At 38.0% G+C, this 18,646-nt stretch overlaps 1 protein-coding gene across 1 annotated transcript; it reads left to right on the top strand.

The window, feature by feature from the left end:
* The first annotated feature begins 8,780 nt into the window (after positions 1-8,780).
* Positions 8,781-17,015, top strand: TTR (transthyretin). Its single transcript, XM_013942829.2, has 4 exons — positions 8,781-8,904; positions 9,799-9,938; positions 14,600-14,735; positions 16,740-17,015. Exons 1-4 carry the CDS (start codon positions 8,836-8,838, stop codon positions 16,845-16,847), a joined length of 453 nt encoding a protein of 150 aa, XP_013798283.1. The 5' UTR covers positions 8,781-8,835; the 3' UTR covers positions 16,848-17,015.
* The last annotated feature ends 1,631 nt before the right edge of the window (positions 17,016-18,646 follow it).

The raw sequence follows: 18,646 nt of genomic DNA, 5'->3' as shown, positions 1-18,646 counted from the left end.
CCAATAGCTAATAATGTCAAGCTCAGAGGAAATCATCAGTAAAAAGTAGCAGCTTGTAATATAGGGAATTCTAATACTGAGGACAGAGCAAATCCTTTAGCTTGTGTGAGGGAAAGCAGAATAGAAAAAATCATCCAAAGTCTTTTGTCCTCTCTTTAGGGAGAATGCTAATTAGCAAGAGTGAATAAAAATTTTGAGCTGTCATTTCAAAGCATTTTCAGAGATCCAAGAGATCCTAAGTACTTGTCTAGTTGGCTACACTTGAGACTTAGTTCAGATTAAAGTAGTATGTGAACATAAACTGTGGTAACTTCTCTCCTAGGTTTGGACAAGCTTCTAACCTTGATGCTTTCTCTGGCCTACATGGAAGGGGATTAAAATTCCTCTGAAACACACTCACTCCGAGGGGAAAATCACAGAGGTGAAGAGGATTAAAGGAAGTTAGTCTACCAGTACATATTTCCCTAAGCTAGCTTCCAGTGGCCCACTGTTGATCTCCAGTATCAGTATCCAGTATCCAGCTACGATGCAGTTTCAGGAAGATGTGTGGTGCCATGCAGTGTTGCATACTAGTGAAGGGACCGTGGTGCTGCCCTACAAACAGGGAGGGCATCCCATGGCAGGCCCTTTTGAGCAGGGGTCCTCATGTGGTCCCAGATCAGCTCTACACAAACGCAGTGGCCACTCAGAGCAGGAGTGGTCCATGAGCCATGGTTTGGGAACTGCTGTTACAAAGACCAGTAAAACAATCACAGCTCTTACTATAAGGACTCCACACTTTCTTGAATGACTTTACTCAAACAACACTGAATTCCCCAGAGATATAAAAAGCTCAACTTGTGAATGCAAAAATGTCTCAACAGGTAAAACACAACCTAGGCATGTTTCACTGGTATGTTGTACAGCATAATCATCTGCATTATAGAATATAGATTTTAGGGCCAAGCAAGGAAAGGGGTTTGAATTAATTGCCAGAATGTGAAAGACTTATACTGAAGTTAAGTCATTGACATGTAGTGTTCAGTGGACAAACATCCAATATCAAGTGAAATTTTAGCAGGGCTGGGCAGCTCTGCTTAAATTGCTGCAAGCCAGGGAAATGCACAGTCATGGGAAATTGTTTGGGGCCTTCATGTCCCATGACATTAGGCAGTGGGAATTCCTCTGAGATAGCCCCACACTCTGCTGCTGCTGCTGATCACTCTGCTTGCACTGTGCCTTTTACACAATATTTAAAATCACTGCATGGACTCCAGCCTTCTAAAAGAAGCTATTTGATTTAAGAACTAAAACTTCCTTGTGTACAGATGTGTGTGTGTGTGTGGGGGAGGTGTAACCTTAGGAGAGATCCGACTGGCTGCTGTTTCGCCAGCTGCTGTTTCGCCAGCTGGACACTACATATCCCTGACACAAGAGAGGTCTGGTAGATAAGGTGGCTCTTCTGTTTGAGTTTGTCCTAAACACACAGCAAGCCTCTGTTTCATTACTGTTGTAACACAGGTCTAATGATTGAACAGTTTCTCAGCAATAGCACATGATGGTCTCATGCACTGTGCAGACCAAGAAAGAGAAGCTTTATGAACCCCAAGAAAAACACACAATGAAATGCATACCCAGATGCAAAAAAACATGTTTTATAATAGCTGCGATTGTCTCTGTAGATCCAGAATAGAAGTGCAAAGACCATATCTACAGCTAAGTGTTACCCACAGCAGGGTATATATTTTATTTATGTGCTACAAGAGACATTTCTGAAGCTAGTTTAGAGATACTGAGTAAAGAAACAGCTATTTTTATCCTTAGAAAATGTCACACTGAACTGTTCACAAATTTGCACTCTATAAACCTGAGCATGCTCCTGTTACATGATTAAAATTTGGACTCCCAGTCAGGCTGGCAGTAGTAAAGGGGATTATAAGCACAGAGGCTTAATCAGAAAAATATATGCATGTATCCTTTATTTATTCTGCTAAAGCAGAAGTTTGTGTTTGCAATTATTTGAGTAGTTCTTGGCAGGCAGCACTTCACGCAGGATGCATACAGAAGAGACTTTATTTGTGCATGTATATATGCGAAAACATACACAAACTATATTTTCCCACATAATATACCAATCCATGATTGCTAGTTAGTGTCCTGCTAATGCAATTTATGCAGTCCACAGCATTTCAAAGTGTACAAAACACTTTTGTCTCACTTAGTACAAAACTAGCTCCATTTATTGGCAATACAGTGAGAAAACCTAAGAATTTCAGAGATACCTTTTGGAGTATTCCTTCACCACATACTTTTTACCTTGCTCACAAAGTTAGCTTTCACACCAGCTTTGGGAATAACAAAAGTGACAGCTTTTAGTTCAGCTCAGCTAGTCTAGGAACAGTGGGCTGGTTGACAACAGCTATTGCCTCTTTTCTTTTGCTTTTCTTCTGCTTGTGTATCCTATTGTTGCAGAATAAAACAGCGTATAGGCCCTCTTCAACACTTTTTCTCCTTTAAATGGTGCAGTATACTTTATCCTTGTACTTAAAAGTTGGGGGAAGGCATAAAGAGAAAAAATAAAATACAGAAGATGTTACTGTATCATACATAAGGGTCATAATTTGCTCTGTCCCTGCCCTTTTGGGATGTCTTTTTCTTTCTTTTCTCCAAAAGATACAATGTGGCTTCCTCTCAAATCCATTTTCATGCCATGCACAAATACATTTGTTTTTGCCAGACCAGTAAATCTGGTAAATGGACTTGGAAGCTGATGCAAAAGTTCAGAGAAGCCCATGGTACATACAGGAACATTGTTTGTGAGCTAAAATGATTAGCACAGAATTTCGTCAAAGCCTTTGGCAGGAAGCAGGAACTGGTTCAATTAATAAAAAGAAAAGCATAGATGTGTGATCACCATGCACATGACTGTCTCTACAACTTGATAGCTTCCTGCTCAACAGCATGCCCTGTTAATTTTATTCCAGGACAGAGGGGGATCTTATTCCAAAACAGGGCAGATCACTGGGAGGGTTAGAAGGGCAGGACAGCCCAGGCCACATGGTAGAGCGTGAACTTGCTCATGGGCACTCAGCCTACAGTTCACATAACAGATGCATCCAGATGAATCTGTTTGATCTGTACAGATTGATCTCCATTAAAGAAAGAATTGAGTAATGTAAATGCCATTACAGGATAATTAGCCATTAATCAATGGCTAATTTGATCCTGTGCAAATTTGAAGAAGCTTCCGAAGAGACTACCCAGGTGGACCTGCATGCTGGAAAAACAGGCATTTCCACACATCTGTTTGTATTAAGGTACCAGAATGAAGTGCCTGGGAATAAAACCTTTGACTCAGCATTTTACAATCTTAAACAGCAAGATGCTGAGCAAAGTACAAAACTGCAATAGCTGATATAGGACCTTCAGCAAATATATATATAACCTAAGAAAAGATTATAATCTAACCCTACAGAATTTTGATAATGATTATAATAGCTAGGGGAAGATTATCATTGTCAGCAATGTCTCATCTAATTATTCATTTGACATTTTCAATCCACTGAGAAAAAATCAAGCATTTATGGAGATTCTCTTTAAAAAGTTTCATACAGTCTCAAAAGATCCTAGCTGAGACCCTATGAAATGAATGTGTTCTATTACTGCTTTTGGCTATCAGAAACATTTGCATCATGTTAATTTACTTTGTACTTCCTACTGTAAGAATGGGACACAAAATAAACTAATAACCCGATTCATCTAATCACTTTGCTAACAAAGAAACTGACCTTTAAAAACATTGATCTCATGGCAAGTTCAAAGAATTTTTCAGCAATATGAAAGGTCAAGGCATCAGGGCTGGCACAAGGGTTATTCAATTAGCTTTGCGTATAAATTGATTTTGTTCCTTTTCAAACACTTGTCTAGACTGATGGATGTTGACTTGAATACCTATTAAAGCTGAAGAACAGAAGCTTGTTTTAGAGGGATCACAGGGACTACAGAGGCAGCTAACGAAATAGTACCTCTTAGCGATCAGAGCCCAGTGAACTTGGAGTTTAAACACTTCACGGCAAAAACTTGCACACATGAATGGGTGCCACGTGAATTCATAAATTACAGATGCTCCAAAGCAATAGTCATCTATTTAGATGTTTCTTTTTCTGGACTTTGGGCTAGGATACTCCCTGGAAATAACCTTGAAATGCTCCCTAGACATAACCTTGAAATGACCAAAATGGGATTTTGTACTTGAAACCCAACCCATCTCTCTTCTAACTCCTTTAACACTTTAAACTTCCTCTTTTTCAAACTAGCTTGATTTGATATAATATGCAAGATAAGGATGAATTTCTTATTTTCCTATGTAAGAGATAGAAGTGTTTCCAATTCAAATAACCAGTGTTAGTCCTACAAACAAAGCAATTCAAGAATGATCATTAAAACTGTAAATACAAACATACTCCTTATACAAAATAAAAATGAGCAGTGGAATGACAAACATGCACACACTGTACACATCTGAAATGCCACTGTTTCTTATGCAGTTCTTTACAAACTGAAATTTAAGCTCAAACATGAACCTCCCTGAGCATGTTTTTTAATTAGGAAAGTATTATCTCAAGCTTTACTGACATGGAAAATGGCACGTAATCTAGCAAATAGTGATATTCAACAGAAAATCTCTCACATACTTCAGCAACTACTGTACTGAGCACTCACTGACTTGCCAGAGTTCTGCCACAGCAATTTAGTGGCGGACCACTGGAGTAAAAATCAAGAGTTCTTGACTCTAGTTCAGAAAGTTCAGACAAACTTCATTAAGTAAATCTCAGGTCTTTTTGTGTAAGTCCTATTGGAATGTTGCTCCAGGAAAATGAAAGAATCTATCACATCTCTATAATATAGGAAGGATTTTTATAGTGCTCGGGAATTCATTAATTCTTTGGAAAATGTGCTATTTAGATTACTGAATGGCTTACCATCTATCAGCCATTTCTCTCTGATGTTACACGAGCAGTTAAGCTAGCTATAATTTACAGATTTTTATGGTCAGTCAGATATTCCAGCCAGCCTGAGCATTTTGTCATGTAGAAGTAGTTAGCTTTCTAAATGAAATCAAATAGAAGGGAATAGTGTAGAAAGCAAGGTGCTTACCTGTGGAAAATAAGCATAAGCGTGTGAATAGAAGTGTATAGAAGAAAAAGAGAGGTATATTGTAAAGCAGTTGGAAAACAGCTTTGATGTAAATAAGAGAATTAATGGGACACGCTTGTTCTTGACCTGAACATTGTAATGCTTCCAAGTGGGGAGCATGTTTTCATTAAAAATAGGCATTAATTCTAAATCTTGAGAGATGACCTTCAACTGATTTGGAATTCAGATAAGCCTTAAAACATTTACATATTTTAGGATTATCTAAATTTTTCCATGACTGAGGGGGGTTTCATGTTTCTTGCCTTCCATAAGGCCAAGCTTGCTGTGCACACCAGGGACTCTTTACCTTTCTCTTCTCTAGTCACCTTGTATGCTACTCCTTTATTTTAGGTGTCTCAGCAACTCCCCCATAGCTCCTGCTCACCATTTTTCTGGGTTGTGTGTGTTCCCTCTGCCCAAATAGCCTTATTTTATCTCCATATTAGCTATATAACCCCCTTACTTCTCCCACACCAGGTTTTCTAAATATCTCTTTTTGAGGGGCTTTCAGTGACTCTATTTACTCTGTCCTCACAGTAGGGCTCCCTGTGTGTAAGGCTGTGTGTTGCACTGCTTTTCTTTGGGCATGTATCCTCCCAAAGAAGACTTTGGGAGCTGCTCAGCTTCCTGCTCTTCATGGAAGCTTCCCTCTTCCTTCAGTAGGCCAAGGGTTTCCCAACCCTATCTAGCCCTCAGTGCTTGGCCCCTTTTCATTTCACTCCCCCCCCCTTTTTTTTTTTGTCTGGGAAATAATAAGTTATTCAGGTTATAAGCCTTGGACTCCCATTGCACTGAAAGGTGTTAACAATAAAAGACTGACAATTACCATGGATGCTTGGCAGTTAGTCTTCCCCTTTTTCCTCCTCCCCCCCACAGTCACATGCTCTTGTTTTCCCTCGAGGCAGTAAGATTTCATTCACTGAGGCTGGTACACTCCTCAAAATTTTAGAATCCAGTTAGATGCTAGTGTCAAAAACTCTTCCATTACATGCTAACTCAATCAAGATGATAATTTTGCAGCCATGTCCTTCTAGAACCATTGCATCCTTCTACACTTAAAAGTCAGCCAAGTAGGAGGAGCCTCTACCTTCTCCTCAGTGTCATCATTTCCTCTAAATCCAAACAGATGGCTTTTTTTCCAGCTAATACTCCACTCACCTTTCTCCTTGGCCAGCTATTCCAAATTCCTGAACCCTTTCACACAATTTACCCATAGCACCTCATTGGCATTATTTGTGCTAAAGGGTTCAAGGTGACAATGGAAGGAGGAAGATCCAACTATCATCAGTTTTACTAGGATATAGTAATTTTAAATTAAGTTAATGTGAGATTTTAATAGAATTTTATAAAAAAATTCTGCATGTTCCATGGCCTTCCAGATCAGAGAAACATTAACACTTTTACCTTCAACTCATATCTTAGATCTTGCAGGAATAATGTCTTTATCTGCAAAATGTATGAATGGGGATTCACAAACACACACAGAGTCTAATCACCCCTAGAATGGTGGCCCTGCTAATAGTCAGAGCATCCCTATCTAGATTGTGTGGGATGGGGAGAGACCAAAAAATAGTAAATCAAGGAGGAGAAAAAAAATCTGATGTTTGGGGTTACTATTTCCCATGCTCCTTTTCCATTCTGAAAACCAGATGCCAAAAGATCAGTGTTATAAAAGAAGAAAGTAAAATAGATAACATTGACAGTTGAAATATACTATCCCCATAGACCTGATGTTTTCAGAAACTGGCATCTTGCAGGAAAACCTAAGAAATACAATTGATTTTTCTTTTTGAAATCACTCTCCCATAACAGAGCAATTTCAGGTGCAGGCAGGTGGCAATTTCATTAGCTCCTTGGCATTATTTCCTTGTCGAACAGCTGACAGCAGATAAGAGGACAGTCTAGTTGCACTAGCATGCAGATCACCTCTCTTCCTGACATACAAATCTTTGCTGCTTCAGAGAGATATTTGCAAATAATAAGAACGAAATAGTGAAGCAAAGTGTCAATGCACAGATCTAAGAGCAGTATTTTCCCTTCCAGGATCTGAATGGATCCCACAAGCACTAGATCTCAGCATGATTTGTCACTGCTGGACTTCTTGCACTGACTCTCACATGCACGCAAAATGAGCACAGAACACTACCTACATATTAGCCTACTCTGTTTTAAGCACAAAAGGCACTTTGATTCCAGTTCAGGAGATTACTGTAATATAGATTTTTTTTTAAAAAACAGCTCTGCCTAAAGAGAACTGACTACATAAAATAAAGGCATGAAAGACAGTGGGGAGTGCTTCCATAACTTCTTTCTAAGACCTTTATCATAATCTTCTTCAAGTTAGAGACAGAATAGCTTTTCATTAGAATACTGTATCAAGAAATCAAGTAAAAGCTAAGTATTCTGCCTCCTGAAAACAAATGCATAGACTCAGTGTTGTTTTGCAGGAAGGACATGCAGGGAAGGAAAAGCCAAAGGGGGTTGTTTCTTTCAGCTAGCACAGTGTGTAGAATCCTTAGGTGATGCAATTGGAGAAACTCAGCTTCACCATGTCTACACCCTCCATTTGTACCTTCTCCCTTTCAATTTAGGCTGGGGCTGAGTTCATACCTGAAACTCCCTTTACTTAAATGTTCGTTTCAGAGCAAAAAATAACTTTGCTAATATAATAAGAGTTTGACAATTAGAACATTAACTAGATGTGAATTTAAGCTACTAGCATATGCTAGTTGCCTTGGCTCCCTCTGGGGTCCATGAAGCGAGAGAGATGGAGAGATGACTCATTTCACTTTGCTTGGACCTCTACCTTCCAGAGGGGACAGATCTCTCTCTGTGTCTCTTCCCTGCAACTAAGAGGAAGCCTCAATGCCTAGCTGAAAATTAGAAAAGATGGATCCTCACCTTAGGAAATCAGCTGCTATTTATGTTATACTACCATGAGTGCCACTGATAATTGGGAAGTTAATTGAAGTTTTTCTGCTGACTTCAGAAGGACTAGCCTTTCCCTACTACTACTTTTGATAAGGGGCAGCATGGTATCAGATTCTATCTAAATTAGGTTTCAAAAAGAAACGTTGCTCTTTTTAAAGAAGTAGGGGCAGATATGGGAACCTGTCTCCCATCATGGCCCATTAGCACTGCTTAAGCCAAACGATGAACAAACTTAATTTTCTATGGTGAGGCTGCTTCTATCCTTGGAAATTAGTCTTCAGAAAGCATTAAATAGATTGGGAACAAACATGGAGTGGGTGAAGAGAAAGACTGAGGTGTTATCACACAATCTGAGGACAAGGGAAATAAGATATCTCAAATTGAATGGACTTCTGGGCAAACAAAGGTCATTTGCATTATTTCATGGAGGGCATTCCACAGGTCTAATCTCCCCAGGCAAGGGTCATGTTTGTGTCCATTACTTATTCTCTTTGCTCTACTGATCCTGCAGTAGTTCCACATGCCAAACTTCTGTTGACTGCAATGGCAGTGCTATGCATGGATGGACTCTAGGATTGGACTGTTTACTAAGCAAATAATCAGAATCAGCAGATTTGGAGTCATATGGGCACCCAGTAAGCAGCCTGTTTTGTTGTAGGATTGGGTATAAAATCCCAAATCTCATCAGCTCATAGCTACTGGCACCAAGACTCACTAACAGCAAGCAGAATGGCCTTTCATTCCACATTCTTTGTTTTCTTAGCTGGAGCGGTATTTCTCTCTGAAGCTGCACCACTGGTGAGTCTTTTTTATTCAAACTCAATGATTATGAGAACATTAATCTAAATTTTCTACATGACCAGCATCCTCTCCACCCCTGAAATTCTGCAGCCATCAGACTTTTTTGGAATGTTATTTTACTAAGAATTTTTTCAAGGAGCTTCTTCAAAATTCTTAAAACTTTCCTTTTGCCATTTAGTCATCTATTTTAGGATCTTATGAAAGGGTCTGGGATCTAGGAGACATGACCTTTATTTCTTTCTATTTCTGTCACTTTGTGACTCATGTCCTATATCTTCAATATGGTGGTAGCTTTACCTTCTTCACCAAATATCCTTTTTTATCTCTAAAGAAATAAAAAGATATTTTTGAAGTATGACTAAGAATTCATTATAACATAACAAAGTTTAGGAAGTCAATATTCTTTCAGCCCTAGGGATATCTTAGGTATTTTTCTGTCAGTTGCCTAAGTTAAGATTCTCTGCCTGCACTTACAATGATTTAGTATTTTTTTTAAGAGCTCACATACAAGACAACAGTGTATGCCTTATAATATTTCCCCAGGGCCACATGCAACAGGGCCAGGGCATCACTTACAGATAAGTGATGGGAACGGTGCATATAGTAATGAAGATACCATTATATTAATATTGTGCATATATATGTAATTGTGTGTGTGTGTGTGTGTGTGTAACATAACATGGTCTGTAAAGAGACTGAAGATAGATACTCTACTGTAAGGAATAGAAGTTTTGATAAAACTAGAATAGAACTAGCTTTGAATACCGTTTGGCAGATAACTTGCTTTTAAGTCAATATTAATTGTGCAATAAGAATTCATCGTCTCTGTGAAAGAAGATTTTGCGGGGGCTGGTGAACAGCTCCTATACAATGTGTCCTGCTTTCCCCAAGGTCTCCCATGGTTCTGTTGATTCCAAATGCCCTCTGATGGTGAAAGTGCTGGATGCAGTCAGAGGAAGTCCTGCAGCCAACGTAGCTGTTAAAGTGTTTAAAAAGGCTGCAGATGGAAGCTGGCAGGACTTTGCTGTTGGGTAAGTTATGTGTTGTTATGGACTCATTTTCCAGGTGCCTTGGGCAAATAAATGAGAAATAAGGGGAATGGAGCTGTGATCAGAAAAGCAATGCATTTTCTAGCAAACATGTCACTATCACTGTTAAAAGCACATGAATTCTGGTCTAAAACCAATGAGTGGAACATGCCCAGGACTGAAATACATATTAACTGCAAAATCACTTTGAAATGCTCATCTTATCTTTGTAAGGGAATAGGTTTAATATGTAAATATTTTTCTCCTAGTTTCAGTACTATATTCTCTTTCTACAAAAAGAAAAAAAAAAAGCCTATTTAACAGAATTTTATATGTAATCCAGACTAAGATACTATCTTGATATGCAAGAGTTTTATTTGCAGCTGTAACATACAAAATCCTCTCTGTAAGCTTTGTCTCTACACATGCAAATAACAAGTGCATCAACCCTCTTCTCCAGTGCAACAAACATGCTAGTTGGAAGAAACTTCTTAACTCAAACTTTTAAAAGAATCCCAGTGTAACACAACACAGAAACATGCCCATAGTATTTGTTTGTCATCTTATCTGTAGACTTTCATGGCTTTTTTTGGTATGACAGTTTAATATTTACAAAACATTCTCAAAACATCATGGAAAGACAAGCAAATACTATTATCTTCAGTTTAAGGGAACAGTACAGAGAACGGAGGGATATGGTTTACTAAAGTACAAATAGGCAAGATATTCAGGCATTTAAGTTTCATTGTAACATCTCATTGAATCTGATTTTTAAATAATTCAAGAGAAATCTGTAGTAACGGCAAGAAAATCAAGCACAGAATGACAAGTGCAAGCAAGGATATGAGCCACCAGAGAATTCAACTGAATGATCTACATAAAAGCTGAAGAAAGAAACAGAGAAGACGACTGCAAGGACGGAGATACCTTTGTCTCCATCTGGAGGGGGATTTTGTTTGTTTATTTGTTTTTTTATAAAACTCAAAACTAAAAACTTTATCCCATTACAAAGGAACAGAAGAGCTTAGGAGGTTTGAGGAGAAACTAATGCCTCCCACTCCCAAATCTTGAGTGTTAATCTAGTAAAACATGACTCTCGGATCTATATATTTTAAGCCCCATAAGAATGGCAGGTTGCTTACAAGGAAAGAAAAAACAAGCCTAAGGTCTTGTCTTTGGTGATTATTTCTGCCATTATTAGGAAATCTAGATTATTTCAGATGTTTCATCAAGTGGTCTTGAACATGTAATATGAAGGACAATTTACAGAGGAATAACATAAGTGCAACATCAGTGTTAAATGCCCTCACTTTTTGAGCAGAACAGTTTTGTCCTGTTCACTTTGCAATGTTGTTCTTAATAAGCATAAGGAGCCAAATCCTGCAGTTCTTAGCCAGGACCCACCAAAGTGTTGTTCATACTTTAGGTCACTACACCCCTGAGAGAATCAAATCACTTCTTCAAAATGAATTGAGAAGATTAACCATAGGCAAAGGAGAATCATTTTGCTGGGGGAAGGCAAGGAAAGAACATTAAACCCTAATCCTGAAGGTTTTGACCTTTCCCTTGACTTGCAGCTTAACTCAGGCTGCTTTTAGAGGTGCTGTTGACATTAGCAGATGACACTTGTTTGAACTAGGTTTTCACATGTAGTTGCAATTTTCTTCTTTTGAGAAAGCCAGAGTTTCTTTGTGATAAACCAGCTGAAAATATGAATGCAATCAAGGAAAACTAGCTGTAACTACTCCTGTCAGGATTTATATCCTTAGCTTAAGGATATTTTGAAGTTACATGAAGGGTACCTAGCAGATGCATATGGAAAAGTGTCCTGTTTTGTACAAGTATCTATAGATCTGTTATTTTGTACTGTTTTTTTTTGGTATTTTTTGTTTTTACTTTGCTAACCCATTTTACGGAATTAAGCAAAAGCACCTAGCAACTGTTAAATTTGGAATAATAGTATTTAAAAGGCAGGGAGAAAGCTAGAATAGCAACAGCTGACTTTATTAAGCAGCTTATTCAAAATTAGTTCAGCCAAAAATATGCCATAAAAGCTAACTCCAGCTGAGACACTGAGGAGAGCTTTAGGGCTCAGAGACCTAGGAAGCATGTGATTTGGGTTCTATATGAATATTCCTCCCATGACTAGCTTTGATCTTCTCACTTCTCTCATGTTTTTGGAAATCTAGATCTCACCATATAGTTCAAGAATTGCATTCACAAAACATAGTTCTCACGTGACCTAGGTTTTGAATCATTAAAAAAAAAAATCCAGACAATAATTCATGTTGTAGAGGTATTTCCTCAGCATTCTGCTTAGATCTGAAGGTATATTTCATTGCAACACAGTGTGTTTCTCAATAGATCAATAGACAAATGTCATTGCACAGACTAGTATAGATTTAACCTGGTCACAATATACAACTAAAGTCCAGACAGTGAAAAAGAGAATCAGGATAAGGGACAGCAGATTGAGATCAAGGCTGCAGCCATAGTATCTTAGGTAGAGCTCTGCAAATTCTTTGCTGGAAAAACACATTTTTTTTTAAACTCAGGTCTTAATTTGGAAGCATGTCTATCTGATAGCAGATGCTGGTGGTCCACAACTTATTAAGGATGAACAACCATATTGAATTTATTCCCCTACTCAGACAGATGTACACAAGTGATGCTCCAAAGGAATCACTCATAGCATCTTGCTACCAGGGCCTAGTGTAGGGAATCCTCTGTCTTGTGCTTTTTTTGTCAAGGCTCTGAATCACTTTATCCTGTTGGCTATCAACACAGCAGTAATTTTGAAGGATGTGCCTGTAAGACCACAAACATTGGATGGATGTCACTTAATAACTAAAATTAAGAAAGTGCCTTTAACTATGAGTAGTGGACAAGAATCTTTAAGTGAACTCTTTTTCCAGTTGCCTGACTGTTCTGGGTTGTTAACATCTGCAACATTGGGATGGCCAATTATAGAAAGCACCGTTCAAGCTGCACCCACACTTTTCTCAAACTGAAATTCATTTGCTTACCTAAACAAAGATTTTGGGTCAGACACCATTTTTCCTTTTAATTGGTTTGTGTCTGACTATCCAACCTATAAACAGTTGCATGTGAATTGTTAACTTGTACTGTAAACATTTCTATAGAATCTGAACAATTCTGTTTCACAATTTCAAAGATATGTGAGCACTCACCAGTGAATTCTTCAGCCTTTTTTTAAGGTAATAAAAGTTAAGCCAAGAAGTACTATTTAAAAAAAAATAAAACAAACGCGTGCATGTCACAAACTGCCCATGAGCCATCTTTCAAACAGGGCTTGGATTCCCTGTGGGTTCAGTCTACTCTGGATAAAGTTGATTTCACTTATGCTGGACCAGCAAGACATTTGTCAGACTTCAAAGGGCTACAGCTCAGATGTAAGAAAACACAAGACCTACCACAGGATTTTCGATCCTGCTACTTCTTAATTAAAGTAAAAGCTCCATCATTCAGAATTTCCGTCTTTCATAGCAATTAACCAAAGACAGGCAAATATAACGAAGAGGGATAAGGCTGGGAAATAAAACAAAAGCCACAATAGCACAATCAATTCTTTCTCTGACAAGCAGTATCTTCCTTCTTTCTCCCCTCTGTCTCTTCCTCCTCACACCCTTCTGTTTTCTACTCCTTGCCATAGGACTAGCAAGTCCTGTTAATTCTTCAAGCCAAGGTTTTCTTCATTCTTCCTTCAACTACATTAGGCAGTTATAAAGGGTGGAAATGTTCCTTAAAAACTTCCAGAGAAAAAATATAAAAATAGATATAAAAATGGATAAGAAATTTCAGAAATACAACAAACAGGTAGTGAGAACAGGAAGAAGGGCTTTAAGAGATAAATATGTAAATATTTAAACAGTTGTCATACAAAGCTTGCTCTTTTTTAAACAAATAAGATGCAATGCCAGCTTTATTTTCTTCCTGCTTCTGAATTTCATTCACTCATAGTGTTTTGTTACAAGCTGAGTCCATAAGTTCTCCAAGCTGGAAATTCCTATTGCTCATTCACATGGCACCTAGTAGAAAAGGCCCCTGCTCTTTGACCAAGGCATTTTAATTCAAATTAGTAAAATCTTGTGATGCTAAATCACTGTTCCAAGATGCTAGCATTCAGGGTCACATAAAAATGCATTAGTGTTCAGATATAAACCCTTTAGTCCTCGAGATTAGTATTTAGTGAATAAAATCATTTCCCACTAAAATTTCCATTTTCTCTTTAATTATAATTTGGGATTTGGCATCTTGCTTTTCATCATGACCATCCTTTTCCCAAGACACTAAACATTTGGTTCCAAAGGACACTTGGTACAAGTTAAACACAAAATTAAAACAGGGGCCTTAGCTATAATCCCTGCCATAGCAACAGCAATGACCAAAAAAAGACAGCCAGCTTTGATTTGTGATGTATATGGATGAGTTGGTAGCAAGGACATTCTCTGCAGTATGGACCCATACACTACACAGAAGGAGGGAATTATTTTGGATGATTGGATGTAGAATTTAATATAGAATTGTAGACTATTCAATGTAAAATTTGGCTGTGCAGCATCTGTGCTATTTAATATTCTTGTTTCTGTTATGCATCTGAAATGACAGTATGAAATATTTATAGAGATATTTTATCATTACAGGAAAACCACAGAATATGGGGAGATCCATGAGCTCACAACAGAAGAACAGTTTGTAGAAGGACTATACCGGGTTGAGTTTGACACCAGCTCTTACTGGAAGGGACTTGGCCTTTCTCCATTCCATGAATATGCTGATGTGAGTATCTGCAAATATACCTAATGACCTCTATATTGTGTAGTGGCATTAGCTGGAAAGAACAAATACAGTCCTTTAATATTGAAGGACCAACATTATTCAGGGAAATAGTTCATTACCACATAAGATTGTGTAAATAAAGACAGTTCATAATCAACTAAGCCAAAGCAAGTAGCCAGCTTCTGTGCAAATATGAATGGATTCAGCTCTTTCAAAGTAGTTCTATGCACATTTACACCAGTAGGGACCTTCATCCAAAAAGAGGTACATTACTCAACAGCATATAATCTTAAAGAAAAAAAAATCGACTGCTTTTATCTTTGCTGAAAGAATATAGAGATTTGGAAATCCCCATCTTATGGGAAAAGAACTCTTTAAATAAGGGAAATTTCCCTCATTTCCCTCACCTGAAATGATTAAATCATTCTAATATGATCTATAATTAGAAAAGAAAAAAAGTCTTTTCTATGTGCATTTTAAACAATGATCAGAACTGAAATATGCAACAGAAAAAAATACATAAAAATATAAAGAAATAACCAAAGTGGTAAAAGAAAAACAGGCTAATGGTTTCAGTGATACTCAGATTTCTTAAGGTGGCCTTCAATATAATTGTATCTTATGCCTTTCTTTGCTTTCAGGCCAACAGTGATTTATTATATTCCATTCTATGGTCTTTACATAGTACTTCCAAAAATTTTGTTTATGTTCTCGTGGCTTACTATACCATTAAATTTAAATTTCCGCAAATAGTCTACTCAGTGGTCTGAAAACACTAGAGAATATGTTGCAAAACATTTTAAATTGCAAGCTTGTAAAGCTCCTTAAAGACTAATAAATGCCTGTGTCCCAGATCCAAAAAAGTCTGAGGTACAGCTCAGGTCATTTATGTCTAATAAACAATTCTCAAAAATATCCCCTAACTATTTGGATGCCTGAAAGATGCTGAGGCTTAAGTATTTCACCTAAAAGGTTCTTAAAAGAGCCTGCCTGAGACTACTCCAGTTAGGCTGTTGAGGATGCTGTCCTTTGACATAATAGCCTAGGGGTCAGTGCCCAAGCCCAGAAAGTGAGCAAAGTTCATTGACTGTCTATGTACAAAGTAATTCAAGCCTACAACTCTCACCTCCACCAGTTAGGACTTTGGCAACACTGGGATGTGGGAGGGAACTCTAGTCCTCTTGTAGAAAGCATGTCATGGTGCAGAAAATAATTCAAGTATTAGACTAAAGAGAGCTGAAGAAAGTGGGAGCTCAACCTAGATGAAGGCACTTTTCTGGGAATTGGGTGTCCCAAGCTCCTGATTCTGAGAGCTGAAAATTTGAATTTCCTCAAGACAAGGGTAGCCTGAGTCTTCCCTGTTCTAGCAAGTCCAGCCGCTAGGTTCTTGCATTAAGAACTGCCCCATCACCAGCTGTGTTAAAAACAAGACAGGCACTGAAGTTCAGAAAGCAGCTTTGGGCTCTAGCCGCCTGCCTTGCTTGGAGGCCTCACACAGAGGTTGTATTTAAATTTAATAGATGGGATTTCACCTGTCTACCTTTCTTATTGGTTGCTTGAGTTACCTCCCCCTCCCCCTCCCACTTCACATCACTAACTAGAAATATGCCTGCCTGATGCAGGAGCTAGGTACCTCCTAGCCTCACCACGGCCAAGTCTTTTTACAGACCTGGGTGCAAATCTTTCAAATTCCTCATCTTCAGCAAGCCTTACAAACTGGAACTTTAAAACTTAATGTAATCAGTGGGAGTTCCCTTGACTTCAACAGGCTTTGAGTCACCTCTGAATGCTTCAATAATCTTTAGTTTTGAAATAATTACCTTCTCAGGGGAACCATCTCTTCTTAGGACTACCTACTTCACAAAGTTAAAACTGAACTGAACTGACTGAACAAAATCAGCAAAGTTTTTTACACAGGAGATAGAGCATGCTTCCTAAATCTAACTGTTAAGGTAGTTTGGAACATATGCTGTTCATTGTGACTACAAGTTTTCTCTTTTCCAGGTGGTGTTTACTGCTAATGATTCCGGTCACCGCCATTACACCATTGCCGCTCTCCTCAGTCCTTTCTCATATTCAACCACTGCTGTTGTCAGTGATCCCCAGGAATAAACATGTACTGTCATTACACAAATATCCTCCTCTGCTAGAACTATTTTAAGCTTTTAGGAGGAAAGTTTTTCCTATTGCTCATGGCTTATCTTTTTGCTACACTAGTTTTTATCATTTTGTAACCTGGCAGAAATTCAGACAAGTCAATAAAATGTTTCTTCTTTAAAACAGTTTTGATTTTATTAGTGAAGTTGGATTATGTTCTAAAGAGTCATGGTTTGTGTTCAATGAACAGGACATGTGGAAGCCATGCATGGCATATGGAAGCAAATAAACACCCAATTTGGTTGTGCCGACTTCCTCCACTACCTTAAAAAATCTGACCTAATGCATTGGCTCAAAATAAGAAAGTTGTGCTACCTTAAATATGTCACCAAACACACTGACTCAAAATAAGAAAGTGATCCATGCTATTCATAGTTTACACACAAAAGAGACAGTCTCCCTACCAAATAGGTCACAGGAGGAATTCTGAATACCTAACAGCAGAATAAACAATGCAGAAGGATTGTTAAAGTATGTATCTCCAAAGAGCTGAAAGAGTTAAAATCTGTGTATCTTTGCTTAAAACTTCAGACAAATCTCAGCACTTTGCCAGCACCAAACGGAAGGGCTGCTGCCCATGGAGTCTAGGGAGTTCTGAATTATTTCAGTTAGCATCATTTTTTAACAACATTGATCTTTAATCTAGATGGCTACTGTATTCAGGTACACTCAAATTTCTATGAAGTCAAATCTATAGCCTTTATAAAAAATAAAATAAAATAAAATAAAAACCTCCTAAAATAGAAGCATCATCTTAATATTCTCTTCATAACTGCAGAAACAGGAAAAGGTAAGCTATAGAGTGACTGTGATCCAAATATTTTTTGTTGATAAACTGATCAGAGAGTTTGAGGGCTTTGGCAGTGACTTCTGTAGACTGATGGCATGTTGCATTTAAAATATCCTGAAGTAGAACTGTTGTTTAATGGGATTACAGAAACTACAGAGACTGTTAATGAAACAATGCCTTTCAGAAACAGTCAAGTACTCACTTGCCACTGACCTTGGAGTTTCTCTCTTTACACTGAGAGCCTGCTGGGATGACTATATATTAACTGAATTCATACATTACAGAAGTTTACCCTTAACAATTCTTTATTTGATTAGTCTTCTCCCTGATTTCTGGACTCTACCACAGTTGCACAACTCTTGTAAACAATGCAGATGGTTCCAAAATAGCATCCATCTCAAAGCATGCAGCTTTCATGGGATCCTTATAATCCTGAAGCTTGAAAACAGTAAGTTTTCTTTGCTGTGGGCTCTGTCCAGCCCCCTAAATAGGATATAAATATGTTCCTATGGTCATGGTGTACTGATTAAAAAAAAAAAAAAAGTGTGCAACTAAGATCCACCTCAAATCAGGTTAAAATCTTTATTCTGCAGGTAGTTATCTACCTGAGGCAGGATGAACCTAATAAGAGAGTATGTGCATCTAACCAAAGATCAGAAAGACAAAGTCACATTTTAAAAAGTGACATTTCCCTAAAGTGAAGCAGATACTTCTGGTGGGTGCTGACTTACAGTTGCACAGGTAAAGTCCTGAAGTTGTAGTGAATCTAAGACACAACTAAAGTGACAGGACTTAAAATATTGTTAAAATGTGCTCCAGAAATGGGTATGCAGACATCTGATTGCCATGGGGGAAGCCAAAGGTAACTTTTCCTTCAGGGGAATGCATAAGATAACTAAATAGTTCAGACTCATTTTAGACTTACCTTTTATGAAGAAGAAGATTAAAAAAAAAAAAAAAAAAA

This window comes from Apteryx mantelli, chromosome 2 (assembly GCF_036417845.1).
Source record: "Apteryx mantelli isolate bAptMan1 chromosome 2, bAptMan1.hap1, whole genome shotgun sequence".
In the NCBI taxonomy this organism is placed as follows: Eukaryota; Metazoa; Chordata; class Aves; order Apterygiformes; family Apterygidae; genus Apteryx; species Apteryx mantelli.
The sequence above is the reverse complement of the archived record's forward strand: the minus strand, read 5'-3'. Positions and strand labels throughout refer to the sequence as shown.